Here is an 18,854-nt window from a genome sequence, read left to right as displayed (position 1 = left end):
TGAGCAAGAGACAGAGGGCATGAGCAGGGGGCAGAAGGAGAGGGAGAAGCAGACTTTCTACTAGGCAGCGAGCCTGATACAGGGCTCAATCTCAGGACCCCAGGATCATGACCTGAGCCAAAGGCAAACACTCAACCAACTGAGCCACCAAGGTGCCTCAATAGCACATCTTAATTAGTTACATTTCAAGTGCTGAGTAGCTACATGGAACTAGTGGCTACTATACTAGACACTGCGGGTCTAAAGAATCCTTCATTGTCTGGACATTCTGCAGAACATCACACTAGGACACTATATTGATGACATCATGCTAACTAGACCCAGTGGACAAGAAATGGCAGGTATTCTAGATGCCCTGGTAAAACACATACATGCCAGAAGGTGGGTTATAAGCCCTACCAAGATTCAGGGACTTGCAACTTTGGTGAAAATTTTAAACCTGTTAGGTATTTATGTAGAAAATAATTTAATTTGCCCAAAGGAAAAAATAATAATAATTTGCCCAAAGGGAGGTCTGGCCTTAGCTCTTGGCTAGTAGGCAGTCATCTCTAGGCTGTGAGAATGTCATGCCTGATAGAAGAGTTTTGTTATAACCTCAGCCAGCCATATTGTAACAAAGTGATTTGGGTCATGTGGTGTCAGTGTTACCTCTTGAGGGGCTGAAGACTGAGTTTTGCAAAGGCAGTTGATCATGCTTGTGTGATGGAGTCTCAATAGAGACTTTGAACACTAGCCTTGGGTAAGTTTCCCTGGCTGGCAATACTCCATGCATATTGTCATATATCAATGCCAGGAAAGTAACGCTCTTCTGACTCCATGGGAGAGGACAACTGGAAGCTCTGTGTTTTGTACTTGCCTGGATTCTGCCCTATGCATTCCTTCGCTTGGCTGATTCTAACTGTATCTTTTAGCAATAAGAAATGATATCTGTGAAGATAACAGTGATCAGTGTGTTTTGCAAGTTCTTCTAGCAAATTATTAAACCTAAGGATGGTCTTGGGGACTCCCAAACTTGCAACTCATGTCATAAGTAAGGGTGATCTTGTGTAGACTGTGCCCTTAACTTCACAGTTGATTACTTTCACTTTATCATTCAATGTTGATTTATATTTGTCTACATATTTGCCACTTTCTTTGCTCTTTGTGTCTTCTACCTCAGACTTTCTGATACCATTTTTCATAAATTCTTTGGAAAATTCAGGTGACTGGTTACATTTTTTTTCTGTTTTCATCTGGAAAATGTCTTGTTTTGTGTCATCTTTGAAATATATGGGCATAGGATTCCAGGTTGTAGTTATTTTTTCCAGCACAGTGAAGATTTAATTCCATAGTCATCTGTCTTCCACTGTTGCTGTTGAAAATATCAGATCCCTTAGTGTCACTCCTTTGAAGGTAATCTGTTTCCCCAAATCCCAGATATCTTTAGCTGAGATAGAGAAAGGAATGAGAGCATGAGCAGGGAGGAGGGTCAGAGGAAGATGGAGAAGCAGACTCTCTGCTGAGGGGGGGCACCCAATGCAGGGCTGGATCCCAGCACTCTGGGATCATGACCTGAGTCGAAGGCAGACACCTAACCAACTGAGCCACTCAGGCACCCCAAACCTCCAGGTATTTTTAATACTTTTTTTTTTTTTTATTTCCGGAAGTTTCATTATAATAGTCTAGGTGTGGTTTTTTTTTTTTTTTTTTTTGAATTCATGATGATTTTTAATTTTTTTTAGAGAAAGTGTGAGCAAGGGTGGTAAGGAGGAGCAGAGGGAGAGGGAGAGAGAGAATCTTAAGCAGGCTCCAAGTCCAGTTTGGAGTCCAATGTAGGCCTCCATCTTATGACTCTGGGTCATGACCTGAGCTGAAATCAAGAGTAGGACATTTACCCAACTGAGCTACCCAGGAGCCCCTCATAGTAATCTTGAATATTAAGTTGGTTTCTATCATCACTTCAGGAAAATGATTAACCATTAACGTTTCAAATATTTTACATTCTCTCTCTTCTCCCCTTCTGGGACTCTGATCAAGCATATGGTAGAACTTTTCATTGTATTCTTCTCTATGTCTCTTACCTTCACTACATGCTCCATTCTGGATATTTTCTTCTTGACTTGACTTCCATTTTACGAATTCTTTCTATTATAACTCTGCTTACAGATCCATCAATTTAGTTCTTAGTTTCAGATATTTTACTTTACAGTTCTAGAATTTCTAGTTGCTCCTTTTTCATATATAATCCATCAGTTTTTATAATTTCTAGTTCTCTGCCCAAATTTTCAATGTTCTTTTTCATATCCCTGATCATAATAAGCATAATTATGTTCAAATCTATGACCAATAATTCCATTATCTGGAGCTCTCATGTCACTATTTCTTTTATTTTTTTTAAAGATTTTATTTATTTATTCATAAGAGACACACAGAGAGAGAGGCAGAGAAACAGGCAGAGGAAGAAGCAGGCTCCATGCAGGGAGCCCGATGTGGGACTCAATCCCGGGACTCCAAGATTACACTGTGGGCCGAAGGCAGGCGCTAAACCGCTGAGCCTCCCAGGGATCCCCGTCATGTCACTATTTCTATTGTTTATCATTTCTCTTGGCACCTGATATCTATGATTGTGTGCCAGGCATTATGGTTGAACAATCGTTTGTGGAAATAATTCAAGACCTTGGATGAAACTATTTTATTCCAAGTGGATCTTCATTTGCTTCCATCAGGCACCTGGAACAGCAAAAATTGGGATTTTTCTCAATGTATCGCTGGGGGTTCAGATTTCCTAAATCACACAGATGTCTTGAAGCTGGAGTATAATCCCTGCTGGGGGCTGGTTTATACCTGGTGTAGCTTCTTCAGAATCCTGATCCAAAGCAATTCTTGGGCTCCAACTTTTGTCCTCTAGTCTGTGACATTATCAAAAGCATAACTCAACTAGCTTCTCAGTCTCTTTTCCCTGAACAGGGAAACTCCCAGAAAAGAGACCCCAACGGTGGAACTTAATTCATTAGATTTTGTTTTTCTTCTCTCATCTGATAATTCTTCATGACCTTCTTATTGTCTTAATGTTTTATAGCTTTGGTTTTAGCTTTCCTTTTTGGTTTTCCACAGCAAGTGGATAGTCCAAATGACCTGCTTTACTATCATTAGAAGTTGTCCCATGAAAGGGAGGTATATGCAAGAGTACCTCCAAAGGCCAAAAGAGACCTAAGATGGAAGAAATGGCCAACAAATCCAGCTTGACAAGAAATGGTTTATTAAGGGGACTTATGGGCAGAAGTGTGTCTTGGCAGCTGTAAGACAAGTGCGTTTCCACAACCCCACCTTCAGTGAGAACTGCATTTATAGTTCTAGAGGCTGAGAAGTACATGCTAGTAGACCATCTGGGAGGAAATGTTTGAGAACAGTTGTGTGTCATACTCTTACCTGCAGAGCAGATCAAGGATGTTATGCCCCAGGGGTGTACACAAGGAAGTCTCTGTTATGCTTATTTAAGAGATTATTGTCATATCTCCTACTTGTTTCAGGTTCCTTTGATGGGAAAAATGTGCTCTAAACTCCCATTTATCTGGAATGATTAGAGACTACAGAAGAAATAAATTACAGTAAGCCCAAACTGCTTTGATTTAGCTTTGACTAAAACTAAACTCAGAGGCCACGACTTTCTTAGAGATAAATTTTACAAAGCTATGGATACAAATGCTTTTGAGAATGTAAAATACTCGTTTAAGAATTAGCCTTTGTCAGTTGATGAGCATTTAAGTTATATTTGATACACATTCTGAGTCTTGTCATAAACCTGTTTGTTTTTATCTGCTTACTAATAAGGTACAGGGAAGGTTTTTTTTTTTTCCTATAGTGTCAAAAGATTTGTTTGAATAATTTCCTCGATGTTAAGAATGTTTGATATAGACAACCACGTTTGTTAGAATGTTTGTTATAGAATTCTTCATTAAATTTGTAAGAAGTGTTTGTCATTGGAAATTAATTTTATTCATTGGCTTTGGGATAATCACCTTGCTGATTTTACCCCACTAATTTGTTGTAATTGATACAACTGGTATAAAAAGGATTGTGAGGGGGTGCCTGGGAGGTACAGTCGGTTAAGCATCCTACTCTTGGTTTCGGCTCAGGTGATCTCATGGGTGGTGAGATAGAGCTCCATGTCCGGCTCAGTGTGGGGTCTGCTGGAGACTCCCTCTCCCTTTGCCCCTTCCCCTCTAAAATAAGTAAATAAATATTAAAAAAAAAAAAAAGACTGTGAGGATTCCCTTAAAATTGGGGATATAATTAAAGGAATTCCTTCTGGTGAAAATTTATTTTATGTGTAAATTAAAGTGGCTTTAACAAATTCATTTAGAAATGCAATGCAGTTTGCCACAACTGGGTATTCAGGTGAATGAAATACTCTTGCCTGTTTTAATATTCTTGTTTTATTTTAACTTTATTCATTTGTGCATCATCAAATTCCTACAGATTAAATGATAGTGTTGTGCTCTTAAAGCTTCCAAAGGCATATAAACTCTTTAGTAGATGATGATTCAGAAGGCATTTGCACTGCCAGATATCACTCATCACCTTATATTTACCCAATAAATAGACACCCATGCTGGAACATCAACTGAATAGGATTAGCTGGAGGTAGAGAAAAACACGGGAGCAAGTGGTGTAAGCAAATAGCTTTGGAGTCAGACTACAATGATAAAAATCCTGTCTCTACCCCTTATTGGCCTTGTGCTCCCTTGGTAAGTTATTCTGAGCCTCAAGGTCATCATCTGTAAATTGGGGGTAATGATATTAGCCATCTCTTGGTTCTGGGTGGAGGGAGGGAGAAGGTAAAAGATGAAGGGAGACTGTGTTGACAAAGCACTTAGAATACCGAGAGCACAGAAGTGCTTAAGAAATAATGACAGGTATTACTACCTGACTGGGGATATATATTCTGCTGCCTGGAGGAGTAAAGGCAGCTCCAGAATTTCTGCTAGGAGGTGCTCAAGAGCAGTAATTACGATGGAAGGCGGGGATAGGACACCACTTTTACATGGATTCTCTGCTTAGAGAAAATGAGAAAGGGTTTGAGATTTACAGGAGTGAAAGAGGTCCCCCCTGGCCCTGCTCCTATTTGGTGATATTCAGGATTTCTTGCACTCTCCCTTCGTCCCAGGCGACTAACCAGTCTACAAATACAAAAAGGCACTGTCTAGGGATTGGACTCCTGGGGAGAAGAGAGAAAGGCACTGTGCTTTCTTGCCAAGTGTGTCAATGTCCTGTGCTTACACCTCTGGTAGATACCACTCACAACCTTATATTGACTGCTCCTCTGCCACACTCCTCCTGGACTTCAGCCAATCTCCAATCTCCATTTCCAAGGAGCTAAGGGCAAGATCTTTAGTTTTTATTGGCCGCAGACAGCAGAGTGGTCCTCCCGAGTGCAGGCTGGTTTCCAACAGCCCCTCTGATCTCCAGAAGGACTGTTGGAAATTCCCTTGCAGCTTCTGCTGAGGCCCACAGGAGTGGGATAGCACCAACTCACGAGGTCAAGAATACACTCAGGCATCCAGAGCCTCAGCCGGTCTTTCTTCTGCCTGCCACACTCTACCCAGGTAGCAAGAGTTGGATGTTCAGCTTTGGAGGTGACTCTCTAGGTTTGAAATTCAGGGTTCATCCCTAGTTAGCTAATGACCTTGGGCAGGATATTTTTCTGTGTCTAGTATTCCCCACTTCAAGACTGACCTAAGGACTATTATTAATTCTGAGGGCTTGGCATAGTAACTGCATAGAAAACTTTCAATAAGTATCAGCTGTGACTACATTATGGGCCCAGGACCAAACAGAGAACCCTATTAAGTTGCTCTAATTATACAGTGAAAAGATCCTGGGTTGTAGTTATAGTCTCAACACTGACACATCATAATCTTGGACAAGTTGGACTTCTTTTTGGTCCTGTTTCCCGAACTGTCACATGATAGACTCAGGAATTAAAAAACAAACAACTCAGGAGACACCTGGATAGCTTAGTGGTTGAATGTCTGCTTTTGGCTCTGGTGGTGATCCTGGGGGCCTGAGATGGAGTCCCATATGGGGCTCCCTGCAGGGAGCCTACTTCTCCCTCTGCCCATGTCTCTGCTCTCTCATGAATGAATGAATGAATGAATGAATGAATGAAGTCTTAAAAAAAAAAACAAAACCTCGGTGAACATTTATCTTTCAGACTCCTTCCCCACAGGAGCACCCACAAGGCTACAATTATTACCCAATCAGCACACTTAACCGGTGGTAAGGGACACTGAGTTGGGGGAAAGACTTGTTTCACTCTGCATGAGGCATGAATGGAGGGCCTGAAGATTCACTGGAAAAAGACATTTGAACAAAGCTTGAAGCATATTCAGGAGTTTGCCTTGTAAATTCCTGGGGATGCTTGTGTGCCTTTCAAACCTGAGCATTCGCAGGGATTTGGTTCTGAAAACAAGCCCACTTCTCCTTTTTTATCGCCGAGGTCATTGTGATTGGGAGTGCGTGGGGAGCCGCAGAAAGCAGGTTATGCCTCCTCTTCCCCCTTGGAGGAGCGGTGACCCGGAGGCGCGGTGGAGGTGGTCTGCTCGCCTGGGCCTGGCGGTGCAGGGTGAAGCCCCTCTGGCGGGTCAGCGCCTTTCAGCCCAACTGGACAGAGAAGCAGGAGGGGCTGAGCTGGAGCGAGGCAGCGCGGCCCTCGCCTTGTCCAAGGGCATGCCCTGAGTGCCACGGCCGCGCGCCCCGGGCCCGAACACCGCGCCATCCCGCTCCGGGGTCGGAGGTGCGGGGCGCGGGGGTGCTGCGGCTCGGGGAGGACCCGTTTTGCGGGGGCCGTGCCCGCACCGCTCCACCGCGGGGGCACCACCGCAGGCTAGAGGTCCCCGACGCCGGGGAAAGGGCACAGGCCGCGGGCGCGCAGGGTCACGTGGGCGGGCCGGGCGCGTGCCCCCGCACCCACGAGAGGAGGCGGGGCTGGGGGGCGGGGCCGGCGGGGCTGGCGGCGCGGCCTCCCGTGAAGCCTCGCGCGGGGAAGGACCGGAACTCCGGGCGGGCGGCTTGTTGATAATATGGCGGCAGGCGCTGCCTGGGCTTCCCGAGGAGGCGGTGGGGCCCACACCCGGAAGAAGGGTCTCCTTTCAGGCTAGTGCGGCGGCCGCTGCGGACCCGGAAGTCCGGGCCGGTTGCTGAATGAGGGGAGCCGGGCCCTCCCCGCGACAGTCCCCCCGCGCCCTCCGCCCCGACCCGGGCCCCGCCATGTCCTTCTTCCGGCGGAAAGGTAGCAGAGGGGGCTCCGGCGGGGAGCCAGGCCGGGCCTCAGGGGCGGCGGTGGGGCCGGTGGGCCTGCACGGGCTTTCTCCCCGGGGGGCGGCGAGGCCCTCGGCCTCCGCGCAGACGCCCCGTGCGTGCCTTGCTTTGCTCCCGGACTCTGCAGGGAGGGAGAAGGCGGCCTCCTCGCGCGAGGTCAGAGGGGAATTGTCTCGCTGGTCTGGTCCGAAAGTGTTTGCCGGAGCCCGTACAAGTTAATGCCTGTTTGCGTAAAAACCGCTCTCGCGTTTGTGTGCTTGTGTGTCTCAACTGTAGATCAAAAAGAAGGAAATTCCTTTAGTACCGTGTTACGGAAGTCTCTGACTTTTTCAGAATATTGAGGGTTTTTATGTCTAAAAGCAACATGTGAAAAAGCTGTTTTCTTCAACTAGTGCCATTTTCTGGTTTCCCCTTCTTTGGGGGTGGGGTGGTGGAGAGGAGGATCCTGCAGTTCCTAAAATAACATTACTTATTGCTAAAAGTTCCCTAGTGAAGAAGACTCTTTTGATGACTTAGCAAGTCTAGTAACTATTGGGACAGCTCACTTTGTAAACTACTTATATTTCTGATTTTCAATTGTGGATAGCTGCCAGTTTTTGAGTAGAGGCAGCTTAATTTTGATCCTGGATAAGGAGGTGGTTGTGTTTCATTAAAAATATGTATCCAAAATGAACGAGCGTAGGTCTTTTTGGATGATAGTGGTTCTTTGAATTCTTGTTATTGGAGAAAAAAATGTACCAAACAAACACACACAAAAAATGCAGCCCACTAAATAAATCAGGGACTTAGGTTCACATGACTCCTCTGCTAGTGACGGTCGCTTGGAACAGAAAAGTGTTAACCCACTTTTTCCTTCTCTCTCAGCTGAGAATTAGATGATTCCTAAAGGCCCCATTCAGATATGAATTCAAGAATTCATTTTAAGTACATAGTGAGTTTTAGTAATTGATGTCATGGGGTGAGTGAATAAAACTGTGATGAATGAATGAAAGCACTGCTGAGTGAAGGAAACCTGTAAAATGGTACAGGAAGCTTTGTTGATAAGGTACCTGGGTATAGTTAATTTAATAGCTCTTAATTTGTTTGACAGTGTTGTAATAGGTTGTTTTGGTCTTTTTTTTTTTTTTTTTTTAAGGAGGAAAGAAGCATTCTGTGTATAATAAGGCAAATTGCATGTTGCATAATAGACTGTTGTCTCTGTTCAACAAATACTTTTGAATGCCTGGTGTTTGGCAGGCACTGTGTTAGGCCCTCGTTGTTAAGCACTGAACAAGGCAATGTCCCTTTACCTATGGAGCTTATTGTCTGCTGGGACAGGCGGACAGTAAATCTTTCTTTCTGTACCTGTGTGTATTTACAGATTGATAACCTGTTATGACAGAGATAACCTGAGAGGAGAAGCATATTTTGATTTGATGTTAGAGAAAGACCTCAGCAGGTGACCTTGAAACTTAAAGCTGAGGGATCAGTAGAAGGTAATAGAGGTTAGGGAAGAGTATTCTAGGAACAGGGAGTAAGTAGCATGTTCAAAGGTTGTAAGTCAAGAAAGAGTTTGATGCCCTTCAAGAAAGAAAGGAAGGCCAATGTGCTTTGGGCTTGGAGAAGTAGACAAGATTCGAAGCTTTGTAGGCCATAGTTAGGTTTTATTCCAAATACAGAGACACTATAATTTTTTTGTTTGTTTGTTTAAGAGAGCATGAGTGAGGAGGGAGATGGAGAGAATCTTAAGCATGCTGCACACTCAGCATGGAGATGCTGCGGGGCTCTGTCTCTTGACCCCGAGATCATGACCTGAACTGAAATAAAGAGTCAGACGCTTAACCCACTGAGCCACCCAGGCACCCCTTAAAATTTTTTAAAGAGGAATGATTTGATCTTGTGTTATAAAAAGATCATTGTAGAAGCTTTTTGCAGACTGAATGTGGCAAGAGTAGAAGCTGGAGATGCTTCTGTTTAGGGATTCCATCCAGTCTTTAAATACCATTTTTAAATACCACCTATACGCTGATGACTCCTGAATTTACATCTCCAGCTTGAATTCTCTCCCCTGAATTAGGAGTGGTATATCTAACTGTTGGTCCATTTCATACCTCTACCTAATAGATATAGTTATATCTATTAATAGAAATAATAGATATAGTAAGCGAAAGATCCATCTGTTAGCCTAAAATTTAACTCCAGGTTTTTTTTAGTACGTTCTTGAACCTCTCGTTTTCTCCTACCCTATATCTACATCAGCAAATCTGCTAAGTCTACCCCAGAATGTAATCAAATTCGGTCTTTTCTCACTATCCCTGACCGTTAACTCCCTAGTCTAGATGATCATCTCTGTTTAGATTGGGCGGTTAATGAAGTCCTCTAAGAGGATGTCATTCAAATCTCAGCTTAAATGTTAAGAGGAAGCTTGTTTTATGAAAGTAGAGTAAGTAGGGCTCAGTTGGTTGAGAATCGGACTCTTGATTTCAGTCAGGTCATGATTTCAGGGTCGTGAGATTGAGCCCTGTGTTGGGCTCTGTGCGTGGAACTTGCTTGGGATTCTCTCTCCCTCTCTGTACCCCTTCCCCCTTACACTTGTTTGCTCACCCACTCAAATAAATAAAATCTTATTAAAAAAAGAAAGAAAGAAAATGGAGAAAGCAGTATTATTTTGCTCTAGGCTTCAATTTGGTTTCTCTTCTTCCATCCTTGACCCCTATGGTATATTTTCAAAGTGCATTATGCCACATTTCTGTTCAAATTCCTCCAGTAGCTTCCATGTATAGGAAGCTTCTATTCCTATACATGGCCCTCCTTAATCTAGGTCCCATTTCCTCTCTGTGTTCATTTCCTGCTCTCTTTTTCCATCACTGTTCCATTTATATATTGGCCTCTTTGTTGTCAAGTACATTCCCACCTCAGGGCCTTTGCACTCACTTTTTCTCTCTGCTTGGAAACCTCTTCCCATAGGCCCCCACTATTTTATTCTCTCATCTCCTTCAGGTTTTTGATCATTTGACATCTTTGGTGAGGCTTTCTCTGTCCATCCTACTTTTAACATTCCAGTCCCCAGCCCCTGCACTCCTCTATCTTGCCCTATTTTCTCTACAGGATTTATCACCATCTACTTTACTATGAATTTTATTAAGATGCAAGTTGATTTTGTTTGCAGCTGTATCCCCAAGTCTGGGTCAGTGCCTTGGTATAGTTAGGAATTTAATGAATATTTACTGAATAAGTGAATAAAATATCCACTAGTAAAAAGTGCTGTGCAGAGAATTTAAACCTATGTGAGAGTAGATCCAGGGTGACTGTTTGTGTTCAGATAATAAGGGAAGGCTGGTCTGAGAAGATGGCATTTGAATGAAGGGAGGGAGCCAGCCTCACAAAAGATCAAAGGAACTGCATTTTAGCCAGAGAGAACCGGAAGTACAAATACCCTGAGGCAGGAATAGCTGGGTGTGTTTAAGGGACCCGAAGAACTTACTGGGAATGGATATGTTTTGGAGATAGAAATGGCATGACTTGAGTAAGTGATTGGAGTGAAGAAAAACTGGGAAAACTTTGGGCTTAGAACTTGAGGCAAGAAGAATCAGGAATTGTCTTTTGACAGTTGTGAGTTTATGATAACAGACATCTATGTGGATATGTCAAAGAGGCAGTTGGATTCTGTAGTTCTGAAAAGAGGTCAGAACGTGAGATCTGGTTCTGGGTTTAGAAATATTTTGCATAAATGATTAACGACATGGGACTAGATGAGATCACCTAGAGAATACATATAATGTGTGAATTAATTGAAAGGCTAAGTTACTATATAACAAAGATACACTGAAGTGTAATGGCTCAAACAAGATAGACTTTTAAATTATTCTCTTGAGTGTAACCATCCAAGTTCATTAGAGGTCTTTGCTTCACAGTCATTCTGTGATCATTTTCCTCCCATCTTGTTAAACTTCTTTCCCTTAGGGTCTGATCTGTTTTATCAAAGCTGGGTCATAGCCCTTTCTGTCTATCCTCAGTCCTCTGACACATGGTAAGGAGGAAAGAGAATCTTTGGCCAGGAAGTGGCACATAATAATTTCTATTCACATTCTGTTGGTGGGAAGTTAATCACATGGTCATAGATAACTGCGAAAGCTCCTGGGAAATGTAAATTGCCAGCTAGTAACTAGCTACTAGGCTACAGCTGTCTTGCTAGGAAGAGGAGAATGAGTTTGGTGGCCAGGTAGCATTTCCTGCCATACTATAGACCAGAAGGGAGCTTAGGTGAGAGCTCTGGCATTAAACCAGCTTTTAGAAGTTAAATTGAGGGCACCTGAGTGGTTCAGATAGTTGAGCATCTGCCTTCTGCTCAGGTCATGATCTCCAGGTACTGGGATTGAGCGTCTTGGGCTCCTGGCTCAGTGGAGTGGGTGAGGTTTGCTTCTGCCTCTCCCCCTGCTGTGCTCTCTTTGTTTCTCTCAGATGAATAATAACATCTTTTAATGTTTTTAAAAATTTAAATCGAGGAACATGAGCCATTGGCAAAGAAGAATAAAAAATAAGATGCCAATTATATAGGAGTGCAATTACATGGGAGCTAAGAGAAGATAACATTTCAAAAAGAAGGGAGTATTGTAGTGAATGTGTCACTTGCAAGATCAAGATAGAAATGACTACTCAGTTTGATAATGTGGAAGTAATTGAGTAGTATCAGTGGAATGGGTTGAAGGGAGAATGTAAAGTGTGGAAAGTAGCAAGAGTAAAACTAAAAACACCTTTTTCAAGAAACTGAAGTGCAAAGGAACTAAAAGGGGCAATTTGGTTAAGGGATTTTTTTAAAAAGATAAAAGATACTAGAATGTGTTTGTATGCTGATAGTGATGATGGTAGAGAAGGATAAAATGATACAGGAGAGAGGGGTGTTACTCCTGGGAGTAAAGTTCTTGAAAAGTCCTGAGGATGGGATTAAAGACTGACTGTACTAAGATTTGGTTAGGGTCCACTGCTATTGGGAATGGCAATTGGTAGGACCAGTTGTATAAAGTTTAAAAACCTTCGATCAGTGCTATATTTTGTTTATAGATCCACAAATATATTAAAGAGTAAAAATGTGGGGGATATAATAAATATTCAATTTATGAAATTATTTCCCTAGGAAGGAGGGAACAAGATCAGAGAGAGACCGCAATTACACATGCATGTTTTATTTCTTTTGAAAATTTTTCAGAAGCAAATATAGCATAATGTTAAAATATGATAAACCTGAGTGTTACTTAAATTAAAATTTAGTATTCTGTTTCAGAAGTTTCATAATAAAAAGAAATATAGAAACAAGAAAAAGCATAGTCAGCAGTACAAAATAAGGTGGCTGAAATAAACCTAAATAGATCAATAGTCATGATAAATGTAAATAGACTAAATTCTAGCAAAAGACTAAAGAGCTAAAAGATAAAAAGTCAGGCTGAATAATAAGACAAAATCCAGCCATAAACTACTGAGAACACAAACGTTAAGACACAGAGAAATTGAACATAACTGGATGGAAGGATATAGCAGACAAATGTCAACCAGAAGAAAGCTGTGTGGCAGATGACGTACTTTAAAGCATGAGACATCAGAGCTAAAAATGTACACTACGTTTTGATAAAATGAACAGGGTAGTAGGAATATAAAACTCTGAACTGCTTTGCACCTAATATCAGTCTCAAAATACATAAAGCAAAATACACAGAATAACCAAGGGAAATCAACAAATTCTTAATTATAGTGAAAGTTTTCAGAATGATCTTTAGACATCAAGAATAGTAATCACAATAAACAGAAATGGGCTGCCCCAGACAGTGAAAAGACTAGATTCCTCCTGTATACTGTTCAGATATAAAAAGGATCATGAGAAGGTTAAAAGCAAAAAGATGGGAAAATACAGCAGGGATGTAGGACAAAAAGAAAGCTAAGATAGTCTTCACAATAGCACATACAACAAACAAAAAGGAGACATTTAAGTTTTGAGAGGGAATGGGAACAAAGGAATCATTCATTAGCCCCAGATAACATGATTGCATATATAAAAAACTGAAGAAAGTCTACACACATACTATTAGAAATCATAAAAGAACTCGGGTGGGTTTTAAAAATGTGTGTTTATATCTAAGTATTTAAAACTCAGTTGTACCGCTGTATGCCAGTAAAAATAAAAGATTAAAATCTTTATGGAGTTTACAAAACCTGATTTGACATGAAAGGAGACTCAAATAAATGGAGAGGTAAACTATGTTCATGGATAAAAAGACTCAGTATTGGAAAGATGTGAACTGTCTCCCAAATCAATCATTAAGTCAGTGCTACTTTAAAAATTCCCATGAGGGTTTTAGGATCAGGACAAAATTGACCTTATAATTAATAGAGTGGATAGTTTCAAAAGAGAATGAAGTAGAGGGCTCGGCCCTGCCAAAGGCTGATTATATGATTAGGTAATTAAGACAGTAGAACTAAATACTCAGAAACAGACCCATGTATGTATGGAAAGTTGGTATATAAAGTGTTCCTGTTCAGTTGGGAAGGGTTGGACTAATCAGTAAATGATGCTTGTTGTCCCTCTGGCAAAAAAAGAATTAGGATTTTCTACCTCTGATCATATACATCAGGGGTCAGCAAACTTTCTATAAAAGACTAGATGGTGTCCTTGTAGCCCTGGATAGTATGTTAACAAATGGATATGGCTGTGCTAAACTAAACCTTATTTGTAAAAACAAAACAAAAAACAAAACAAAACAAAACAAACTAGAGATGGGCTTGATTTGACTCATAGGCTGTAGTTTCCTGGAATCTGATAAAGAGAAATAAATTTCAGGTAGGTAAGAGCCCAGAATTTTAAAAAGCAAAACTTGAAATCATATGGAAGAAAGTACAGAGGAAAAAAATCTTATCTAGGGCTAAACAATAAAACATAGGAAAATACAATCCGTAAATTTGGCTACATTAAAGCACATTAAAATTTAAAGCTTCCAAACAATAAAATACACATAAGATATTTAGAACACAAAGAATTAGTATCCAGAATATGTATGGAATTTCTATAAATAAGGGACAAAGGAATTGAATAGGCAGCCCATAAAAGAGGAAACCTAAATATCTGGTAAATATGAAAGGATATCTCCCTCAAAGGAAATCAAGGAAATGAATTAAAAACACCATCAATACCATTGGTATTGAAAAGTATTCATTAAATAGCCACTTTCATTAAAAATGTCCATCATTGGTTCCCTAACAGTTCCATTTATAGTGTTTTATCCTAGAGAAAGTCTCACATATGTACATAGGAAGATATGTACTAGAATGTTGATCACATCATTGTTTGTGATAGTGAAAACTAGGAAATAAAACCTAACAGGTTCTTTAACAGGAAAATGAATAAATAAAGGTGTATTTTAGGAATTAAGCAGCTAAAATGAATGCACTAGACTACAGGAATGTATTAGAACTGTATCAGTATAGATAAATCAAATTATGGGATGAATACAAATTTCAGAATTGTAGAATACCATTCATGTAATTTTTAAAGGTGTGCGGAATAATCTCATGTTTTACACTCATGTAGTAATGGTTTAAAAACCTACGTGGCACTAAACACATCCAATTTAGGGCAGTATTTATCTATGCAAAGGGAAGAGGAGCAATGGGACAGGACCATTTAACTATATAAAGAGAGAAAAGAGAAGTAAGGCAAAATACTAATATTTAGTGAAGTTGGATTGTGTACTTTTCTGTTTGAAATATTAACTAGATCTGATTGATGAGAATGTATTGAGGGTGACAAAAGTGGAACTGTAGAGGTATGTTTTAGTGATTGAACCAGTTGGTTTTAGAAGCGGTTGGGTGTGGGAGGTAAGGCAGAGACATGTTAAGAATGACTGAGATTTTTTGCCTGAGAAACTGGGGTGGGAGTGTCATTCATGAGAGAAAATGAAAAGTGAGGTATACCAGGTTTGGGAAGAGATGGTACGTTCTATTTTGGACCAGTGTATTTATAGACAAATGGGTAGATGGTTAAATGAATTTAAGGTCAAAAAGTATTTAGACTAGGAATAGAAATTTAGGATTCACAGCTTATCCTGTGTTCAGAATGGGTAAGTTCAGCCAGGAAATCCATGTGTACATAGTGAAAAGAAAAGGTGCTCAAACCCTTTCTCTGAGAAACTCCCAGTGGGCAAAGGAGAAGTTGGCCAGGGGATAAACTGAGAAGGAACAGCCAGAAAACCGGGGGGGTGGAGTGCCTTGGAAGTCAAGACAAGTTCGTGTTTCACGTGGGAGATGTAGTCAGTTAGCAGATGCTGTAGTGAGGGCTACAGCCCAATCACTTCTACCACATTTCCTTATTTTCTTCCCAACAGCAGTGATCAATACTTGAAATGATCTTGTTTTGTTTTTGTCCATGTATGTCTCCACAGTCTTGTATGTAGACTTCTTGAAGGCAGGACTGCTCTATTCTGAGCCAGGAGAGTGTCTAGCACATACGAGACACTAAAATATTTATTGATGGATTAATTTATCAGATACTCTCGGAGCTAGTTATTTCCTGCTACTGCTTTTCAGTGTTGAAAGTTTAAGAACACGAAGTAGGGAGATGGTCACATTTTGGGATTTCTTATTTTGATAGCTTCTCATGGTAGGGTTAAAAAAAAATAATGTTGAAAAAATACAAGAAAAGTGAGAAAAGTTAAAAATAATCTTTTGTCAGATCCTGTAAGTTCACGCTTTGCTTAAGCTGCCATGTACCTTCCTTTCTTGGATATTATATTATTAGCATGTCTGCAGTAGAATTTCTACTGTTTTGTATAATGGAGAAGAGACTATAACTTTTTTTTTTAAGATTTATTTATTTATTTGTTTGTTTGTTTATGATAGACATAGAGAGAGAGAGGCAGAGACACAGGAGGAGGGAGAAGCAGGCTCCATGCCGGGAGCCTGATGCCGGACTCAATCCCGGGACTCCAGGATCGTACCCTGGGCCAAAGGCAGGCGCTAAACTGCTGAGCCACCCAGGGATCCCTGAGACTATAACTTTTTAAAAGAAATTGTTAAGCCTTGAGTATTAAATATTTAGAGTATAAGTTTAGAATGTTTGTATTTGATGCTATGAGAGGAATACACAAGAAGTAAGATAGGAGGATACATAACCAAAGAACTCTTTCTTCAGGATGCATCTAGTAGTGGGCATATATTAATAATATTAGTTAACATCCTAAATTAACCGTGTGTCTGTTACTCTTCTAAGCCCTTTACAACTATTTATTTTTTTACTCACAACCTTTTAAGGTAGGTGTTATCACTCTCCTCTAACTTTATAAATCAAAGAAATTGAGACCCAGAGAAGTAAAGTAACTTGTCCACGATCACATGGCTGTATAAGTGGCAAGCGAGAATTTGAACCAGTGTCAGAATACATTGTTCAGTGCTCTTGACTGAACCACGTTCAAAGGTCACTTCCTTAGAGAAACTTCACCCGACAACTGTCTTGCCCTGTCCCCCTTCAAGTCAATTATCCCATTGTTGTACAACTTTGAATACTCCTCTGTTAGAATAAAGCTTGTCTAATTTTTACATCATATAGAGGGGCTCTTTTTGACTGTAGGAGTTGGTCATGATGCTCTTTTATCTTCCAGTGAAAGGCAAAGAACAAGAGAAGACCTCAGATGTCAAGTCAATTAAAGGTGAGTTCAGTAGCATTCCATTGTATTAAAAAACGATGTGCTTTGCATTTATAGACTATTTAATCCTGTTATCTTCCCTCGTCTTTTACCATTAGTCATCTCTGCCTTCTTTTATAATTATTTATGATCGTGACTTACTTCCTCGTTCAACCTATATATTCTTCAGCACCTTGCATATGATAGGCTTTTACTAAGTACTTGTTGGCTGTCCTAGTGATACAGTAAACCAATATCCTCCTATTAATCACGTTTGATTGTTCCCTAAAATTGATGAGTTGACTTTATTTCGTTTTATTATTTTTTTAAATTTAAAATCAATTAATTAACATAGAGTATATTATTAGTTTCAGAGGTAGAGTTTAGTGATTCATGAGTTGTTTATAACACCCAGTGCTCATAACTCATTAGATCAGGTGCCTGCCTCCAGGCCCATCACTTGGTTACCCCATCCCGCCACCTTACTCCCCTCCAGCAACCTTCAGTTTGTTTCCTATAGTTGAGAGTCTCTTATGGTTTATACTTTATTTTAAAAAACAAAAAATGAGGGACTCTGAGGTGGGTTGAACCTCCAACTCTTGGTTTTGGCACAGGTCGTGATCTCAGGATTGTGAGATAGAGCTCTGAGTCAGGCTCTGTGCGGAGTCTGCCTCACACATTCTCCCTCCCCCCAGCATGCGTGCTCTCGCTCTCTCTCTCTCTCTCTCTCTCTCAAATAAATAAATAAATAAATGTTTAAAAACAAAAAGTGAAAAGAACTCTGAACTGAGCTGACAGTTCTGGAGTGAAAGAACTGCCACATTACAAGGCTTGGTTTTCTGTTGTTTATCCAGAAGTATAGATGATTACAGTTTTTACTTCTCTGTTACTTTGGGTTAGTGATCTTAATTTAAAATTTACTTAGAGTACTTTATTATAATCAATATATTGTCTTTATTTATAGCTTCAAGCATGCTTTTTAGGTAGTAATCTCTACTGTAGTTTTGACTGATTTCATTATGTCAGTTACAAAGATTGGAATGGAAAATTATAATGGGAATTATTTATATAGCCATTACATGTAAATTTCATGTAAATAAATTTTATTTACATGACATCTGTAGATTGCTACTTAGATTTTTCTTTCAAATGTTTGTATGTTGTGTGGCTGGCATTGAGTATTAGCCATATATGCTCAGTTTGCTACAGAGAGACTAATTATAACTTAAGGGTTTTGTAACATTAGGGAAGAGCTAGGGTGCCTTACAGTCTTATTTTCTGCTTACTTCTGGTAATATGAAACCATTTGGATTCCATGTTGGTTCATACTGCCCTCCTTAGGCAAAATTTGATTGGCTTTGATAAAGACTTTAAGCCCTTAGCAAGCAGCATGTATAAAGACTAGATCTGAATGTAGAAGGAAAGGATTTGATGTCTCAGGCACTTTAGATTGCTCAGGTCTTCTACTCTAAACTCTGCTAGTAACCGTGTGACCTTGAAAAGTCATGTAACCTTCAGATTCTTCATTTGTGGAGTGAGAGGATTGGCCTGCCTAACTCCTAAGTCTGTACCATGTTCCTACTCTGTGACAGTACATAATCTGTGCTTTACTTTAGGGCTATATAGAAGCAGTATAGGAAACAAGCCCTCAAGAAGTTTTCAGTCTGATTAGGACTTAGATGTAGAATAGCAGCAAATACACTAACATACTAATAACCATTTCTTGAACATGTGTTTTAGTCATTAAGCACAAACTGCAGCTAGACACAAAAAAAAAAAAAAAAAAGAATTGGATCCTGTATGCATTGAACTTACACATTGGTAAAGGGAAGAACATTAGTCAAGGGATTCCATAGATGGCATGGGCTAGACCTGTAGTGATTGAAAATAAAGAGATCTGGATTGATCAGT

The 18,854-nt window shown here is 40.4% G+C and overlaps 1 protein-coding gene across 5 annotated transcripts in view; it reads left to right on the top strand.

Moving 5' to 3' along the window:
- Positions 1-303: 303 nt before the first annotated feature.
- Positions 304-18,854, top strand: part of AKAP10 (A-kinase anchoring protein 10) — an 85,565-nt gene continuing 67,014 nt past the window's right edge. Inside the window, exons 1-3 of one of the 5 annotated variants that reach the window (XM_077892481.1) lie at positions 333-381; positions 3,510-3,587; positions 16,920-16,967. In XM_077892481.1, the coding sequence (XP_077748607.1) occupies position 3,587; positions 16,920-16,967 (49 nt within the window). In that variant the 5' untranslated portion in view covers positions 333-381; positions 3,510-3,586. Of the gene's footprint in view, positions 382-3,509; positions 3,588-7,012; positions 7,271-16,919; positions 16,968-18,854 lie in introns of those variants that run through there. The other 4 variants (XM_077892480.1, XM_077892479.1, XM_077892482.1 and 1 more) reach the window with 4 other exon arrangements.

This window comes from Canis aureus, chromosome 3, assembly GCF_053574225.1.
Source record: "Canis aureus isolate CA01 chromosome 3, VMU_Caureus_v.1.0, whole genome shotgun sequence".
NCBI classification, from domain to species: Eukaryota; Metazoa; Chordata; class Mammalia; order Carnivora; family Canidae; genus Canis; species Canis aureus.
Note: the sequence above shows the minus strand (reverse complement) of the source record. Positions and strands in the feature narration are given on the sequence as shown.